We start from the raw sequence: 19,703 nt of genomic DNA, 5'->3' as shown, positions 1-19,703 counted from the left end.
GAAGAAGACAAAGGGTGGTGGTTGATGGGAAATGTTCAGACTGGAGTCCAGTTACCAGTGGCGTACCACAAGGATCTGTTTTGGGGCCACTGCTGTTTGTCATTTTTATAAACGACCTGGAGGAGGGTGTAGAAGGATGGGTGAGTAAATTTGCAGATGACACTAAAGTCGGTGGAGTTATGGACAGTGCGGAAGGATGTTACAAGTTACAGAGGGACATAGATAAGCTGCAGAGCTGGGCTGAGAGGTCGCAAATGGAGTTTAATGCAGAAAAGTGTGAGGTGATTCATTTTGGAAGGAATAACAGGAAGACAGAGTACTGGGCTAATGGTAAGATTCTTGGCAGTGTGGATGAGCAGAGAGATCTCGGTGTCCATGTACATAGATCTCTGAAAGTTGCCACCCAGGTTGAGAGGGTTGTTAAGAAGGCGTACGGTGTGTTAGCTTTTATTGGTAGAGGGATTGAGTTTCGGAGCCAGGAGGTCATGTTGCAGCTGTACAAAACTGTGGTGCGGCCGCATTTGGAGTATTGCGTGCAATTCTGGTCGCCGCATTATAGGAAGGATGTGGAAGCATTGGAAAGGGTGCAGAGGAGATTTACCAGAATGTTGCCTGGTATGGAGGGAAAATCTTGTGAGGAAAGGCTGAGGGACTTGAGGCTGTTTTCGTTGGAGAGAAGAAGGTTAAGAGGTGACTTAATTGAGGCATACAAGATGATCAGAGGATTGTATAGGGTGGACAGTGAGAGCCTTCTTCCTCGGATGGTGATGTCTAGCATGAGGGGACATAGCTTTAAGTTGAGGGGAGATAGATATAAGACAGATGTCAGAGGCAGGTTCTTTACTCAGAGAGTAGTAAGGGCGTGGAATGCCCTGCCTGCAACAGTACTGGACTCGCCAACACTAAGGGCATTCAAATGGTCATTGGATAGACATATGGACGACAAGGGAATAGTGTAGATGGGCTTTAGAGTGGTTTCACAGGTCGGCGCAACATCGAGGGCCGAAGGGTCTGTACTGAGTTGTAATGTTCTATGTTCTATGAAGAGGACAGAGTGGGAGCAAGGTAGAGAATTAAAATGACAAGTGATTGGATGCTGGATTCACGTTTGTAGACCGAACAGAGTGTTTCACAGTCTGGTCATTCAGTCTGCATTTTCTCCCCCCAAAGTAGAGGAGACCATATCATCAGCAACAAACACAGTATACTAAATTTAAAGAAATACAAATAGGTCGCTGTTTCACCTGGAAGGAATGTTTTGAGGCCGTGAAGAATGAGAAGAGAGGAGATAAGAGGGCAGGTGTGGCATCTCCTGTGCTTGCATGGAAAGGTCCGTCGGAATTGGAGAGGATGTTGGGCTGACTGATGAGTGGGCCTGGGTAGTCGTCCCTTCAGAATGCTGAAAGAAATGGGGAGGGGAAAGTCCTTTTGGTAGTCGCATCCTGCTGGAGGTGGTGGAAATTGTGGCGGATGATTCAGAGGCAGGATGGGTGGGTGGCAAAACCCTATTGTGGTCCTGGGAAGGAGGGGTGAGGACAGAAGTTGAAGAAGAATGGACACAGTCGAGGACCCTGTCAAGCACTGGGGTTGGGCGAGTAGAGGGCGTGGTGGTAATTCTTCAATCGAGGAAAAAGAAATACATATGGGACGGAATCACATGTATCCAGACAAATCAACAGAGTCACAAAACATGGAATAGAGTCCTTACATAACACGGGGTGTGAGGCATTGCAGTTAAGATTGGAGAGAGACGTTGAGGAAAGGGAGGGGAGAGTTGCAGATGTGAAAACATGTAGGGTGGAAATTGGAGACAAAGTTGCTAAAATTTCCAGTTCGGGTTGTGAGCAGGAAACCAAACTGACACAAGCATCAGGGTATCGGGAAAATGAGGTGAGAAAGGAACTCTGAGTAGAAATGGAACAAAGAATGTTCCACGTGTCACAAAAAAGACAGGCATAGCTAGGACTCATGGGGGTATCCATAGCAACACCTTTTACGTGGAAGTCGGACGGGAAGTTGAAGGAAAAGTTGATCAGATTTGTTAACATTTGGAATTAATATTTGTGTGCAGTATATTTTTTTCAATGCCTGTTAGTTTATAAGTCTTATTTGTTCCCCAACGTTACTTAACCCAGAGCGGGGCCTCTGAGGAACCATCCGGACTTCTGCATGGCCACACAGCTTAGCAGGAACATTGGTTCTTATTATGAAAGATTTAAAATACCAACATAACCTCCTTGGGTATTCCAGTCCTTTACTGTAGAAATATTCAAACTGAGTTTAATTAAAAAATCTGTAGACATTTGATTATTTCTAGAAGCAGCTGTTCTGTCTAGGTTGGCGGACGATATGGGAACTGGAGGAATTGATAGAAAAAGCAATCGAACAATGCTGATAATGTAACTGCCAGTTGATTTCTTAGATTGTACAATCTCTGACTGTATAATTAACCACGGGTAGGTTGAAGTCAGGGAGAATTTAGATTGATAGCCACATCTAGGATTGATATTGCCAGGAACAGATAAAATATTGCCGTGCTCAAATGAGCGAAACCATTTTGACAGGTTTGATATGAGGATTATTTGAGTGGCAGGAAATGGAATGTACTGTGGATCAGCCTGTGAAGGAAAGTCACAATCTGTCAAACATTACTTTGCACGTGCCTTCTGCAAGCGGGTTTGAAATCTCTTTGGCACTTTGAGCATTGAATGAGAGCCATCTCCCATTTCTTTTACCGTGTCAGATTGTTTTTTACTCTGGCACTTTTCCCTGAGAATGCTAAGACATTGATCTTTCTTCGTGTATTAACCTGAAGAATGACCAGCAGCAGAGTGTCATGATATTGGTAACCATGGCAACTGGACCTAATCCTGTTCTCACCTGACCCCCCCCCCCCCCCAAGGTATTTTTTCTAACGCACATTACCAAGTAGGGATCAGGCGTATCGGAACCTCTGTGGATTCTCTTGAAATAGGGCATATAGGGAAATAGGGCACTTGATGTGAAAATCTCCTTTGCTCAACATTCTTTATTGCTGTTCTGTCCTCCAGGTCATGTAACTTGAGACTAATTGTAAAACACTGAAGTACACCCAAAGCCCAGGAAGGTACGAGTGCTGTAGCACTGTAATCCAAGGTTTTGGTAGAACAACCCAAAACGTTTTGCTTCAAAATTAAATTAAAGTTAAAGTTTTTGCCAATCTAAGAAGCAGTTCTACCCCTTACAGATATAGTTCCCAAAGTTGCATTGGTTGACACAGGGAACACATCATGTGTATTCATCAAGGTGGAACCCACGCCTATTTGAAGCAGAACTTGCCAGAGGCATAACTACTCTGGAGTTACTTTAAGCATTGACGGTGATGTGCTGATGCTCAAAATTATAAACAGGCCTTGTGGCAGTATTTCCTTCGGCAGAATATATATATCTTGGATGGTGCAGTACAGTTGAACTTCTGTGACATGGATTCAAATCCAATGTCCACCAGCTGTAAATGTCTTACCAGAAGTCATTAGAGTATCTCAATCCTAAATGTGGACTTGTGTTCATACAATTAAGCTGTGTCTAATTCAACATTAAATTAGCATTTTTACACTGAGACACTGGGCAGCTGGTGGTGCGAATGAAAAATTGGCACAGTGGAGCTCAGTGCAAATGTTATAGTTTGCCTCTTAAGCAAATTCAGTCAGTGACAAAGTGACAATGCTCACTGCTGACCTCAAAGAATATTACCCACAAAGGGCTAGCAATCTCTGTAGCATGGATTTCACCTTTTCCACTGTGAATGTGAATCTAGCTCCAGTCTAGGAACACCAGTGATATCAAGTAGAATAAGCAGCCAATCACATTGAAGAATTTTTACAGGCAGCAAACCGTAAAATGAACTGATTATTCTTCACTTTTTATAAATTTTACAGAGCGCAAAATACAAATTGGGGCATACACATTTGAAGCTGAAATAGCATTAAAATATATATATTGTATTATTATTTGTACATATATATTATACATTTATATATATATTTTTTAATATTATGAGATTAAACGAAGACATTTTTTATCATTTGGCATTACAGAACTAGAAATTAGTTTTTCAAGGCCACTGAAGTTATTTAGCAGTAGTTATGACTTCGTAAACCTTTTTTTTTAAAATGGAGTTACAACTCAGAAACATAGGTGGCACAGTGGTTAGCATTTCTGCCTCACAGATACGATTCTGGCATTGGATAACTGTGTGTGGAGTTGGCACACTCTTCCGTGTCTGCGTGGGTTTCCTGCGGGTCCTCTGGTTTCCTCCCACAGTCAAAGAAGGTGCATGTTAGGTGGAGTTACAGGGATAGGGTGTGGGCGTGGGCCTGGGTAGGGTGTTCTTTCAGAGGGTTGGTGCAGACTCGAAGGGCCAAATGGCCTCCTTCTGCACTGTAGTGATTCTATAGTTCTATTATCTTTAGGGGGAGATTTAACATGAAAATTGTAAAAGGGGAAGCTCTCGTCAGTTCAGTGATTTCTCAAGATTTCCATCTCTGCAGAGCACCCTGTGGAGGGGCAGGGGATCACTAACAACGACTTCTAGATTTCTGTGTGTAACTGGGCAGGATTTTTGTGGTGTGGTTTTTATTCTGGCATCTGAAGAGTCAGCATAGCACACATCCCTGCCGATACTGCTCGGCCCACAGCAATCTAAAGCTCCAACGATAGTTAATTGGCTTCAGACAGGACTTCCACCTCTCATTGGGAGTCCCACCAATCTGATTAGCCAAACAGTTCTCTAGTCCCTGCAGTGCCACAAGACGTGGTGGACAGGATCAGACTGCAAGCGGACCCTGAATCTAAAGTCCCGGCAATGCAGGAACAGGTAGGTTTTGGTGGTCTCAAGGTGGGAAGACAAGGTGAGGCCTGGGGAGGTGGAGAGAGCAGGGTTGGGGCGTCAATCATGGGGGGGGGGGCGGGGGGGGGGCAAGGAGGAAGGTGCCCCCGGAGCAGTGGGCAGCCTTTTTGGGTTGGACTTTGGGTGGGAGAAACCAATGTTTAAAACGAGGCTGTTAATGGAGGCGCCAACCTCTTCCCCCCCCCCCCCCCCCAAACTCCCCACCCTTCACCCTTTGCCTGAGGTCTAAACAGGTTAACTTTCAGCCTCCCACCTTGCCGCTGAACTCCACCTGCCAGCCTGTAAATTGAGACTGGGCAGAAAGGAGCTCTTACGTGGTCAAAAATTGGCCACATTAGGTCAAGGGCAGGCGTAAAGTTGCAGAGAAGTTGGGGCCTGTCAGGAATGCCATCCGACAAATGTTACGCTCACCCCTGCCGACAAACCTGCCACCGGGAGAATGTAGAATTCTGCCCTGTGTGTGTGCGGACACCAGAAATTGCTGTCAGTGACCCAGGGTAATAATGGGAAATATTGTCATTACAACCACACAATCAATGTTTCACAATGGGTTCATAAAGTTGGAGAGGATTAAGTTCGCCTTGAGAGGGTCTGCGCAGGGGTTCTACAGGTGGTGGCAACCGTTCCTAGACTATCTCACGGAGCGTTAGAGGAAGGTCGGTCAGCAGCAGCAGCAACCTTGGGGGAGGGAGGGAGGGGGGGGGGGGGGGGGAGGAAACGGGGGACTGCCTGGGAGGGTGGATGAGCAAGAGATAACGTGAAGGGTTGGGGAGGGACTTCCGGGTGCAGCGATGACCAGCTAAGTCGCACGTTTCAGCACCTCCCGTTTTAACGGACTTTTGGGCTCTTATCGGGAGCCCCAACGGCAATTTTCGAAGGCTAAACCCACTGTGAGGCGACATAGAAGGGAGTCCCCCCGGATGTGAATGGACAGAAGAGATAATAGTGGCCAGATTGCAGAGAATCCTCTGGAGCAGTGGCAAAGAAGGGAAATGAGAAGCAAGATGGCGGCGGAGGGAGGCCAGTTGGTATGGGGCCCGGACAGCAGGAGTTCCTCCGGCGATGTGTGGAGGAGCTCAAGAAGGAGGTGCTGGCGCCGATGATGCAGGCGATTGAGGGGTTAAAGGAGGCGCAGAAGACCCAAGAGATGGAGCTCCGTGGAGTGAAGGCAAAAGCTGCCGAAAATGAGGACGAGATACAGGGCTTGGTGGTGAAGATGGAGACGCACGAGGCACTGCATAAGAGGTATATGGAGAGACTGGAAGCCCTGGAAAATAGCTCGAGGAGGAAGAACTTAAGAATCTTAGGTCTTCCCGAAGGGGCATAGGGAGCGGACGTTGGGGCGTATGTGAGCACGATGCTCCATACCTTAATGGGAGCTGAGGCCCCGACCGGCCCCCTGGAAGTGGGGGGAGCGTACCGAGTCCTCGTGAGAAGACCAAAGGCAAGAGGAATACCTCGAGCAATAGTGGTGAGGTTCCACCGCTACAAGGACAGGGAGATGGTCCTGAGATGGGCGAAAAAGACACGGAGCAGCAGGTGGGAGAACGTGGTGATCCGCGTGTATCAGCATTGGAGTGCGGAGGTGGCGAGAAGGAGGGCGAGTTTCAATCGGGCCAAGGCGGTGCTCCACAAGAGGAAAGTGAAATTCGGAATGTTGCAGCCGGCAAGACTGTGGGTTACACACCAGGGTAAACACCACTACTTCGAGACGGCAGAGGAGGCGTGGACATTTATTGAAGAGGAGAAGTTGGACTAGATTTGAGGAAGAGTGTTTGAAATGAAGTAGCGAGGTGGTGGCAAGGGACTGTGAATCAGATGGGGGAAAATTTTCTTTCCCCTCGAAGGGGGGGGGGACACAAAGAAATGTGGACGCCGGTGGGGAAGGGGAGGGGGAAGGAGAGAGGGAGCTGCGCCATCAGGGGCAGGGCCGAGAGGGAAGTGCGGGCTTTGTTCCTGCGCTATGGAAATTGTGGCGGGAAAAGGGGGCGCAGGAAGGAGGGGGCCTCACATAATGGGAGGCTAAGGATAAATGGGGGAAGCCGAGGTCAACCAGAGTTTGCTGACTTCCGGAAGCAATATGGGGGGAGCAACTAAGCTAGAGAGGGATCTAGCAGGGGGGGGGGGGGGGGGGGGTAACTGGGTTGCTGCTGCTCAGGGGAAGGGGGAGCTGTTACGGGATGGGATGGTCGGGACGGGAGGGCACCGTCCGGGGGATAAACGGGTGCGTGGGAACCGGTTGAGGAGCTGGTCTAAAAAAGGGGATGGCTAGTCGACGAGGGGGGGGGGGGTAAAGAGCCCCCCAACCCGGTTGATCACGTGGAACGTGAGAGGGTTGAATGGGCCGATTAAGAGGGCAAGGGTACTTGCGCACCTAAAGAAGCTAAAGGCAGACGTGGTCATGCTTCAGGATACGCACCTGAAACTGGCGGATCAGGTCAGATTAGGAAAAGGATGGGTGGGACAGGTACTCCACTCGGGCTTGGATGCGAAAAATAGAGGGGTGGCAATACTGGTGGGGAAACGGGTATTGTTTGAGGCGAAGACCATAGTGGTGGACAGTGGGGGTAGATACGTGATGGTGAGTGGCAGATTGCAAGGTGAGGCGGTGGTACTGGTGAATAATATGCCCCGAACTGGGATGACGCGAACTTTATGAAGCGTATGTTGGGGCGCATCCCGGACCTGGAGATGGGAAAGTTGGTAATGGGGGGGGGGGGGACTTCAACACGGTGCTGGACCCAGGGCTGGACCAGTCCAGATCTAGGACCAGGAGGAGGCCGGCAGCGGCCAAGGTGCTTAAGGGCTTTATGGAGCAGATGGGAGGAGTGGATCCCTGGAGATTTACTAGACCAAGGAGTAAAGAGTTTTCCTTCTTCTCCCATGTCCACAAAGTGTACTCCCGGATAGACTTCTTTGTCCTGGGAAGGGTGCTGATCCCGAAGGTGGCAGGAACGAAGTATTCGGCTATAGCCATTTCAGATCATGCCCCACATTGGGTAGATCTGGAAGTAGGAGAGGAAATGGAGCAGAAACTGGCACGTACGGGTGAGGGCCAGTGTACAAAGCTGTGAAAATATATCATTTTGCCATGTATATATCTTGCTCTGCGCGATTTCTCTGTTTTTTTTTGTTACGGGGGGGGGGGGGGTTATTATTTGTAAGGGAGAAAAATTGTGTTAAAAAACTTTAATAAATATATATATTTTTTTAAAAATCAATGTTTCACAAAAAAAATCACAATACATTTTCCAATATGAATATTTGTGTGAAAGGTCAGACTGGACATGACTAAAGGGAGTCATTATATAAATCTCTTTTTTTGTCTCAGAACTTTGGACATCTGTTCCGAATACGTGTGGTTGGAGGACTGACAACCAACTGTTACCTCTCTCCTCAAGACGTTCGACCACTCTGCCAGCCAGCAGTTGACAGGTGAGAATTGCTGTTTGTCACACAGTGCTTCTGTCAAAACAATTTAATGTCCAGTTTCCCAAAGGAACACTCTTTAAAATAGGTTTATGGGAGCTTAGATTTGTCCTTTTAAACCTAAAATCACCTGTTTCCCCCCCCCCCCCCCCCCACCTTTGTATCTGCTGCTTCATGTACTGTATAAAAGCAACCTGATTAACTACCAAGCAAACAGCATAATTTACACATTTCCTGAAGTATTAGAGCAAATTGTAACAATACACTTCAACGAATACTAAGTTAAAGGGAACATAAACTAGTTTGCCTTATAATTTTGAAAAGCAGGATTATATTATTTCTACTATTAATACATTCTGCTCTCTTAATGTGCCACTATCAGCGCCTTTCTTAGTCATGATCACCACCATTTACATCCCCTTTGTCTTTTTGTCCACGACATCTCTGTCAATCTCTCCCCAGCCTCCACATATTGCTGGTCCTTTATCCAGCCCTCCTGTTCCACTATCACCACCGCCGCCCCACTCCACAACTGTATAAACCCCATCCTATTCCCAGCTCTCTCTAGCTTTGACGAAGAGTCATCCAAACTCAAAACATTAGCTCTGCTCTCTCCACAGATGCTGTCAGACCTGCGGAGATTTTCCAGCGTTTTCTGTTTTTTTAATATTAGTCCTTGCGCCTTTTTTTTTAATAAACATTTTATTGAGGTATTTTTGGTATTGTAACAACAACAAAATAAACAATGTACTTGAAACTATAAACATAGTGGAAAACCCGTCTCCCTTCCTTACAGGTCCCACCGTTATTAGCCCCTCCTCTAAGCTAAACTAACACCACCCCCTTCTGCTGACGATTAATTTTCCGCGAAGAAGTCGACAAACGTTTGCCACCTCCGGGCGAACCCTAACAATGACCCTCCCAAGGCGAACTTGATTTTCTTCAATCGGAGAAAGCTAGCCATGTCCGATAGCCAGGTCTCCGACTTCGGGGGCTTTAGGTCCCTCCAAGCTAATAGTATTCGTCTCCGGGCTACCAGGGAAGCAAAGGCTAGAATGTCTGCCTCTTTCTCCTCCTGGATTCCCGCGTCTTCCGACACCCCAAAAATCGCCACCTCTGGACTCAGTGCCACCGTTGTTTTTAACACCGTGGACATGACACCCGCAAACCCCTGCCAATATCCCCCAAGCTCCGGACATGTCCAGAACATGTAGATATGGTTCGCTGGTCCTCCCGCACATCTTGCACACCTGTCTCCCACCCCAAAGAATCTGCTCATCCGGGCCACTGTCATGTGAGCCCGATGAACGACCTTGAATTGTATCAGGCTGAGCCCGGCACATGTTGCGGACGTGTTGACTCTACTCAACGCGTCCGCCCGTAGACCATCCTCTATCTCTCCTCCCAGCTCCTCCTCCCACTTGCACTTCAGCTCCTCGGTCTGCGTCTCCTCTGATCCCATAAGTTCCTTGTAAATGTCAGAGACGCTCCCTTCTCCTACCCACCCTCTGGAAACTACCCTGTCCTGAATCCCCCATAGCGGTAGGAGCGGGAAGGATGACACCTGTTTACGTAGGAAGTCCCGCACCTGCAGATACTTAATTTGTTTCCCCTCGCCAACCCAAATTTCTCCTCCAGTGCCCTCGTACTCGGAAAGCTCCTCTCTATAAACATATCCCCCATCGTCTCAATCCCTGCTCTCCGCCATAACCGGAACCCCCCATCCATACTTCCCGGGGCAAACCGGTAATTATTACAGATTGGGGACCAGACCGATGCTCCCTCTGCTCCCACATGTCTCCTCCATTGCCCCCAGACTCTCGGGGCCGCCACCACCACTGGGCTGGTGGAGTATCATGCCGGCGGGAACGGCAGAGGCGCAGTTACCAACGCCCCCAAACTGGAGCCCTTGCATGAAGCCGCCTCCATACGCCCCCATGCCGACCCCTTCCCCACCACCCACTTCCTGATCGTGGCTATATTCACCGCCCAGTAATAGTTAATAAAATTTGGCAGCGTCAGCCCGCCCTCTCCCTGACTCCGCTCAAGCACTACCTTCCTTACTCGCAGGGTCTTGCAAGCCCAAAAGACGGCAGTGATCATTTTGTTGACCCGTTTAAAAAAGGACCACGGAATAAAAACGGGGAGACACTGAAATACAAGCAGGAATCGCGGGAGGACCGTCGCCTTACCGTGTGCACCCTCCCAGCTAATGACAACGGGAGCGCATCCCATCTCCGAAGATCGTCCTTCACTTGGTCTAGTAGTCAGGCCAGATTTAAATTATGCAGCCGGTCACATTCCCGGGCCACTTGAATACCGATGTACCTAAAGCTTCCCCTACTAATCTAAACGGCAGCTCCCCCAATCGCCTCTCCTGTCCCCTCGTCTGGACCGCAAACATCTCACTTTTCCCCAAATTTAGCTTATACCCCGAAAACCGGCCAAATTCCCCTGGACTCCTCATGATTTCTTCCAACCCCTCTTATTGGGTCCGATACATACAGACGCAGGTGTCTGCATAGGGCGAGACTCTGTGCTCCACTCCACCCCGCCCCCTCCGGACCAGCCCCTTGAGTCTCTCCGAGCAATTGCCAACGGCTCTACAGCTAGCGCGAACAACAGTGGGGAGAGGGGTCATCCCTGTCTCGTCCCCTGGTGCAGTCTAAAATAGTCCGATGTTGTCCTATTCGTCCGTACGCTTGCCGCAGGGGCCTGATACAGCAACCTGACCCAGTCAATAAAGCCCCGCCCAAATCCGAACCATCCCAGTACCTCCCACAGACAATCCCATTCTACCCGATCAAAAGCCTTTTCTGCATCCATTGCGATCACTACCTCCACCTCCCTACCTTCCGGGGGCATCATGATCACGTTTAACAACCTTCTTACATTGGCCACCAACTGCCTACCCTTAACAAACCCTGTCTGGTCCTCCCCAATAACGTCCGGAACGCGATCCTCAATCCTGGAGGACAAAATTTTGGCCAGCAATTTAGCATGCCTTTTTAAAAATAAAATTCGAGCACCCAATTAATCTGTACAAATTAAGGGGCAATTTAGCGTGGGCAAACCACCTAGCCTGCACATCTTTGGGCTGTGGGGGCGAAACCCACGCAAACACGGGGAGAATGTGCAACCTCCACACGGACAGTGACCCAGAGCCGGGATCAAACCTGGGACCTCGGCGCCGTGAGGCAGCAGGGCTAACCCACTGTGCCAACGTGCTGCCCCATTGAGCCTTTTTTTAGTCTGGACTACAAAAGTACACGTGCACTTCTTTCACTTCTCTTCTGGTTTCTGGAAATCCTCTCAGTGGGCATGAACTATAAAACAGATGGATCTGTTTTGGCCTCAAGTTATGATACCCTCAGCAGTGAGTCCAGTGAATATTGGGAGAATGTATTTACGTTTATGGCAGCAACATCAATTTTATTCACCCCCCCCCCCCCCCCCCCCCCCCCCACCCCCCACTACATTAAAGACAATTCTCTGATACCTTGCTCCGGTGGTCCGTCTTCACATAAAGAGCAACAGTAAGTGTTTACAAGCTACTTATCCTTGCAGTGCTTCACAATTGGGCGGCATGGTGGCACAGTGGTTAGCATTGCTGCCTCACAGCGCCAGGGGCCCAGGTTCAATTCCGGCCTTGGGTGACTGTGTGGAGTTTGCGCATTCCCCCCCCCCCCCCCTGTAGGGGCAGCACGGTAGCCTTGTGGATAGCACAATTGCTTCACAGCTCCAGGATCCCAGGTTCGATTCTGGCTTGGGTCACTGTCTGTGCGGTGTCTGCACATCCTCCCCGTGTGTGCGTGGGTTTCCTCCGGGTGCTCTGGTTTCCTCCCACAGTCCAAAGATGTGCGGGTTAGGTGGATTGGCCATGCTAAATTGCCCATAGTGTCCAAAATTGCCCTTAGTGTTGGGTGGGGTTACTGGGTTATGGGGATAGGGTGGCGGTGTTGACCTTGGGTAGGGTGCTCTTTCCAAGAGCCGGTGCAGACTCGATGGGCTGAATGGCCTCCTTCTGCCCTGTAAATTCGATGATAATCTATGTGTGGGTTTCCTCCAGGTTCTGCAGTTTCTTCCCACAGTCCAAAGATGTGCAGGTTAGGTGGATTAGCCATGCTTAAAAAAAACACCCCACAATAACATACCCAACTTCCCCCCGCCCTAACTCCTAGCTACCCAGATTTTAGATTCCCTGCCTTTGTTCTTCACTTCCATGCCTCCCCTTTCAATCCCCCCCCACCTTCCTGCTGATGGTCGGTTTTCCTTGAAGAAGTCGATGAAGGGCTGCCACCTCCGGGCGAACCCCTGAAATGAACCCCTTAAGGCGAACTTAATCTTCTCTAGCCTAAGAAACCCTGCCATGTCACTGACCCAAACCCCCGACTTTGGAGGCTCCGAGTCCCTCCATCTCAGTAAAATCCATCTCCGGGCCGCCAGGGAGGCAAAACAACGGCTTCTCCCCAAGGCCCCCCCCCCCCCCCCCCCAACCCCCCGCAAAATGTGACTTAATTAAAGTTAAACCTTGTTTCTAATACCCAAAAGTACATATAAAGATCACATCCTTTATTATAGACTCTTGCATTTTCCCTCCTACTGATGTCAGGCTAACAGGTCTGTAGTTCCCCATTTTCTCTCTCCCTCCTTTCTTAAACAATGGGGTTACATTTGTCACCTTGCAATAAGAACATAAGAACTCGGAACATGAGTAGGCTGATCTCTTTGTGGACTCAGCTCCACTTGCCTGCCCGCTGACCATAACCTTAACTCCTTTACTGTTCAAAAATCGATCTATCTTTGCCTTTAAAAACATTCAACGTGGTAGCCTCAGCTGCTTCACTGGGCAAGAAATTCCACAGAGTCACAGCCCTTTGGATGAAGAAGTTCCTCCTCAACTCAATCCTGAATCTGTTCCCCCTTATTTTGAGGCTTTGCCGCCTACTTCTAGTTTCACCTGCAAGAACTATTCCAGAGTCTACAACCATCTCTTTCAACACTCTGGGATGAAGCTCATCAGGTCCAATGGATTTATCTACTTTAAGTCACATTAATTTCTATAGTACTGCTTATGAATATTAATACCTTTCAGTTCTTCATTTACACTAGTAAATTAATTCTCAATTATTTCTGGGAGGTATTTTGTATTTTCCTCAGTGAAGACAGGCACAAAGGGTGCGATCGAACAGCCTCGCTGCGCCCCTCTCGTGAGATTTACGATGCTCGGGATGCCTCTCCTGATCTGGATCTCGCCCTCACTGGGTGTGATCCAGATTCGCATATTTAAGCAAGCAGTTAGCTTCACTTAAATATGTCTGCACCGGAGTATCCCAAGGCCTGGGATTGAACGCCTGCCCGAGGTTATCTCGCTGTGGCACCGTTTAACACTGGCTTCCACAAATGTGGACCAGGCATAATAGGACGTGGGGAGGTCCCCCAGGCGTTCAGGGGCCCCCGGGTGGTCAGGCTGTCGGCAGGGTGGTACTCTGGCACCCCAATACCACGCTGGGAACCTTGGCACTTCCACCTAGGCATCTTGACACTGCCACAGGTTTCCCATGCCAGGGATCGGGGCCCGGGAGTTCCCTATCCTCGTGAGGGGGTATTGAGGACCCCCAAAGCGGCAATATGCAGCGTTCGGGGTCACGAGATTGGCGCGACATTTAAAAATGGCACCACGATCTCTTCCTACACTGTGAGGTAAGTGCGGCTTCGGTGGGGCGTTCCCCGCAGAGGTCCCCCAAAAACAACAAAGTTCTTTTTGATAGCGGAATCATTCTTGGTGCTGCAGGCTCCGAGAAACACCCCGATATTCAGACACACAATAGGGCTCTGTTTTCTTTTCCCATTAAATCGCGCCCAAAGTGTTTGTTTAGTTTCTCTAATATGATAACTATCATCCTTTATCAATTTTGACAGGTAATAGTTTTTTATTTTAACTCTGTGAATGAAAGTTTGAAGTTCTTATTCAGTACTTTATTGAGTCTGTCAGGGTGAGGTAAATTTACCTAATTATATTGTCAATCTAGAGTCAAGATTTTGGAGCCTCAAACAATATCCGGTATTTTGAATAGTTATTTGGTTGTATAGAAGAGTTTTGCTGGAAAAAAGAGAGATAAGAGTGATAATAATCTTTTATTGTCACAAGTATGAAGTTACTGCGAAAAGCCCCTAGTCGCCACATTCCAGCGCCTGTTCAGGTAAGCTGGTATGGGAATTGAACTCGCTCTGCTGGCATTGTTCTGCATCACAAACAAGCTGTCTAATGCACTGACCTAAACCAGCGCTTTTATGCTGTTGAAGCTTTTCATCTTGCACTCATCCAGACAGCTACACAGGATAACCAACAGCAAGGGAACAACAATTTATACTGCATGAGAAGAGAATGTTGATTGGTTGGTAAAGGAACTCTGATTGGTAGAGCCATTGTTATGGAGAATGTAGTCGTGAACAGTTTCCTGTTGATTGCCAAACTTTTTGTTTCAAATTCAAACCAGGCAGGTTGACTCTGATTGATTAAGGTATTGCAATGGGGAATGAACCAGGGAATGGCTGACCCCAAAACTTTGGTTTAGGAAAAGGCAAGCGTGGACATGCTCCTTCTGTCTGCGAAGGACATAGATTAACATAGAATTTACAGTGCAGAAGGAGGCCATTCGGCCCATCGAGACTGCACCGGCTCTTGGAAAGAGCACCCCACCCAAGGTCAACACCTCCACCCGATCCCCATAACCCAGCAACCCCACCCAACACTAAGGGCAATTTTTGGACACTAACGGCAATTTATCATGGCCAATTCACCTAACCTGCACATCTTTAGACTGTGGGAGGAAACCGGAGCACACACGGGGAGGATGTGCAGACTCCGCACAGACAGTGACCCAAGCCGGAATCGAACCTGGGACCCTGGAGCTGTGAAGCAATTGTGCTATCTACAATGCTACCGTGCTGCCCACTGGACCCACAGGACAAGGTCCTGTGTGTGAATATAATTGGCTCCTAGCATGTATCAGTGAGCTTCACCGTGGGCAGGATTCTCCGAAATGGAGGCAGAGTGTTCGCGCCGCCGTGAACGCCGTTGAGGTTCACGGCGCCAAACGGCCCCTATCCCGACCGATTCAGGGCCCGATAATGGGCTAGGAGCGGCGCCGCATCATTTACACGTGCCAGCGCGGCGCCGCATACATGACGTGGCCGGCGCCGCATAACTGGCATCACCCGCGCATGCGCGGGTTGGCCGGCGCCAAACCGCTCATGCGTGGTTGCCGTCCTCTCCGAGCCCGCCCCGCAAGAAGATGTCTGACGGATCTTGCGGGGCTGCGGAAGAAAGGAGGTCCTCCTTCAGAGAGATCACCCCCCCACACCGCCGGGGGGAACCCGCCGCTTTGGTCAGGCCGCTCGGCCCATCCGGCACTGAGAATCGCGGGGGTACCGGTGAATCGCCATTTTGGCTGTCTCGGGCGAATCACTGGACCGCGCCACGCAAAACGCGATTGTGCCGATCTTGCCACTTCCGTAAATCGTGGGAGGGTGTCGGACCGGCATGGCGGGAAAATTTGGCGTCCCAGGCGATTCTCCAAACCGGCGCGGGAGCGGAGAATCGCGCCCCGTAAGTCTGACTGAAAATCTTACATTGGGTGTCAGTGTAATTCTCAGCACCATCTGGATTGTTTAACAAGTGTTTAATCACAGGTAATGTTGGACTCAATGGGGTAAGTTATCTGGTCCTACCTGCCATGGGATTCATTGCGTGTGGGGCAGAAGATTTGATGGGCCACTTTAAGGTCCATTGACCTCAGGCAGGAATTTCCGACCTCGGGGCGTGTGCGTCTGGAAAATCCTGCCCTATGTTTAGAGTTGTGCAAGTAAGGGAGGCACCCCTCTCCTCCCCACTTTCTGGCCCGAGAACCAGCACTCTGCCTCTTGCGCGCAGTTTGACATGATCCACCAGTCATTGGATTGTACGGCTTAAATATCTGACATCACACTGCCATTGCAATTCATATACCACCACATTACTGACTCACACAAAGTTTTTTTGGCTCAAGACTTGAGCCAAAGTTTCATGCTAACCCACCCCCCCCCGCCCGAGCTTAAACAATGAGGGGAGGAGGAGCAGCAATGAAATCTCATGGACAGTATTCCCTCCCTGTTTCCGTCCTGCCTGACATGGTTGTGATTTTTTGCTGGGGCGGGCAGGACCTTGGACTGGATACATGCCCTTGCCTCAGTTCAGTTTCTTCTCTTTTCCAGCCTCAATTATCAGGCCTGCGGGCAGATGACAGTTCCGGGGGGGGGGGGGGGGGGCAAAAAAGAAGCAGTTTGATCTTGGGGAAAAGCGGGGGAGTGGAGGGATGCCTCCCTCAGAAGACACCATCTGACTAATAGTATCCTCCCCTTAAGATCCAGTAACCTGTGAAACTCCCTCGCCCAGTAACCTGTGGACCTTCTTCCACTTGGCCTGTCCCCCGGGACACCAATCATCCCCCCCATTTGTGACCCCCCATTCCCATCCCCACCCCCAGAGATTCCCTCCCCACCCTGCCCTGGGACTCCTGCCGCTTACCAAACTCTGGGTCCTGGGACTTAGTTTCAGGCAGCTCCTTGCAGTGTATCTTCTGGCCATTGCAGAGCCCTACCTGGAGAGCTGCTGGTCAGTCTGATTGTCTGGCAGCTCTCCAAGGCTGGTCTTCCCATCTTTTGGGAAGTCCCACCCTAAACCAATCAATGCTCAGTAGAGACTGTGCTGTCCTAAAAAAAATCAGGCAATAGATATGATTCCACAATTGCACAACACTTACTAAGCAATCCTGAGTGTGCTGTGTTACATATAAAACAGAATTTGAGATTATCAATAACCGAAGGCACTGCGGTATTTTTTTTCCAGTACCCATACTGTCTTGTTCAGTAACATTGTTCATCCAGTAATTCCCATAAAAATCTTTTTTTTTAATGTATAACTCAGTGCAACCTATTTGGCTTTGGATCAGAATGTGGATGACTGTGACAATTGGAGGATTTTTGGAATATTAGCTTCTAAATATTGGGACAAGTTGAGAGTTAAATGCTTCGGGGTATAGTGTTTGGTGCAGTGGTCAGGTTTTTGAAAAGGATTTTGTTTTGCTTCTGGTACATAGAAGATGAAATTGACACGGGATGTGTTTTTCAGTCTAGGCTAATGGACTGTTGTTTGACTGGAGCGTTAATGTGCTTTTGCAGCCTGCAGAAATGATTTGTTTTTCAGCTTTGGCGATGAGGTCATTGCTGGGTGGAGCCCATAAAGGCAGAGAGGCAGTGAGTGTGGCGAAACTTTGAGAGAGAGAAACTAAGTTTTGATCTACCTGACTCTGAGTCCGCAATTACTTCCAAGTAGGTTAATTAAAAAATAGTAATATTTTAAAGCAGAGCAGTCTTTTCTGAAGGTGAGGAAGAGGCTGAAACAACCTAGTTGAAGTGACTATTTGAAGACATTCAGCCAGAGTCTGAAGGGGTTCCAACCAGAGCGAAATCTATTTTATAAAGCAAATATTACTCTATGCCCTGCTAATTTTAAGATGGATTAAAAGTTACAGATTTATTTTCTTGTTGTTTAATGGGAAATTGTATAGTTATGTTAAGGAGTAATTGTAAGCTGTTCCTTTCGGGTGTGAAATTAAAAGTCTAATATTGTATTCATAGTAAAGGTTTGTGTTAGAAATACCAAAGTCCCATTTCTTCATGCAATCGCTCCTGGAGCCAGTCATTCTTTCCGCACAGTCTTAAAATAAACTAAAATATTGGGGTTTCCGTCCAGTATCTTAGCTACTGTTGGGGTCTGGTCTGGGATTGTAATAATGACACAACTCATTGCCCAAACACTATAGTGCCCATGTTTGAAGACACTTTTGCATTTATTAGAATGTAGTTGATCATGCATGTTTCCATCGGGTATGTTGTGCTCAAGGTTCTCAAGAACCCAATCTTCATTGGTCCAATGGCAACAGCGATCCACTTTTTTCCTGAACTTTGTGAATTGCTGTTGGATTTACTGGATTTGTTCTGGGCTGCTAAACATGCAGAGCAAGTTTAGTCCGTCCGGTAAGTCTCAAATCCTGCCGTTTTAATTTCGGTAGGGGCTTAAATCAGATAACCTGGGATCAGTTGCTTGTTCTACACCCCACCTAATTTTCCTTAGCAGTGAATGATAAATTGACCTTGGATGGAGTGCAGCACAAAATTATACCAGTAAAGGGTTAAGTTATAAGGGAAGTTTGCATAACCCAGAACTTGTAATCCCTTGAATTGAAGAGATTAAGAGATGATCTAATTAAAGTGTTCACGATACAAATAGTCGTTTGGTAGTACAGAACCTAATTAGCACATTATGGAGCTTTTTCTCTTGCACCCATCGGGACATTGGCAAGAATATGAAATCTAAGGGAACAACAATTTATACTGAGAAGAGAGTTCTCCCATGGCAAGACTGTGTTCTCCATGGCAACACCTCTACTAGAGTCTACTTGCCAACCAACCAGTACTCTCTTCTCATGAATTATAAATTATTGTTCACATTATATTTGGTATCCTTGGGATTGTCCTGAAGAGTGCAAAATGAAAACAACATCTGTCTTTTTTCAGTGATACTCAAGTGTTTAAGTGAATTAATTGATGGGACAGATAGAGTGAAACTATTTCCTCTGGTGGGGGCTCCAGCACAGGGAGGCATCATTTTAAAATTAGAGCTAGGCCATTATGTCTCCGATCTGGGCAAATAGTATAGAGTATGAATTGCCTAAGCATCCAGCCGCCTTCTCGGCCTCGTTGGTTTTGTCCAAAAGAAAGGGTGAAATCAGCACTGTTTGATATCCGTCCCCTGCATCAAGGGGCCCTCGCAAAACTAAAGTCAATGGGAATTACGGGGAATATTCTACACTGGTTGGGGTCATACTAGCACAAAGGAAGATGGTTGAGGTTGTTGGAGGCAAATCAACTCAGTCCTAGGACATCGCTGCAGGAAAGTTGCTCAGGGTAGAGTTCAGCACCCTTCATGGCTTCTCAGATGCAGAAGCCAGTCTGTGTCCCTACGCAGCAGAAGCTGGACAACATTGAGCTGACAAGTGCCACGCAATATCCAGCTTCAATTTTTAAAAAAGTCTAATGATCTCCCCTTGACATTCAATGGCATTTTACCATCACTGAATTCCCCTCTTTCAACATCCTGGGGTTACCATTGACCAGAAATTGAACTGGAATAAATATATAAATCCTGTTGTCTCAAGAGCAGGTCCAAGTCTGGAAATTCTGCAGAGAGCAACTCTCCTCCTGACTCCGCAAAGCCTGTCCACCATCTACAGGAGAATGCTGGGATCCTCCATTTTCCTGGATGTGAAGCTCCCAACAATAC

General features: G+C 48.2%; 1 protein-coding gene across 1 annotated transcript in view; it reads left to right on the top strand.

Annotated features, from left to right (window-relative positions):
- usp43a (ubiquitin specific peptidase 43a) overlaps positions 1-19,703 on the top strand; it is a 601,867-nt gene that overhangs the window by 540,143 nt on the left and 42,021 nt on the right. Inside the window, exon 9 of the mRNA XM_072483264.1 lies at positions 8,220-8,323. Within this exon, the coding sequence (XP_072339365.1) occupies positions 8,220-8,323 (104 nt within the window). The remainder of the gene's footprint in view (positions 1-8,219; positions 8,324-19,703) is intronic.

This window comes from Scyliorhinus torazame, chromosome 18, assembly GCF_047496885.1.
Source record: "Scyliorhinus torazame isolate Kashiwa2021f chromosome 18, sScyTor2.1, whole genome shotgun sequence".
Taxonomy (NCBI): Eukaryota; Metazoa; Chordata; class Chondrichthyes; order Carcharhiniformes; family Scyliorhinidae; genus Scyliorhinus; species Scyliorhinus torazame.
Note: the sequence above shows the minus strand (reverse complement) of the source record. Positions and strands in the feature narration are given on the sequence as shown.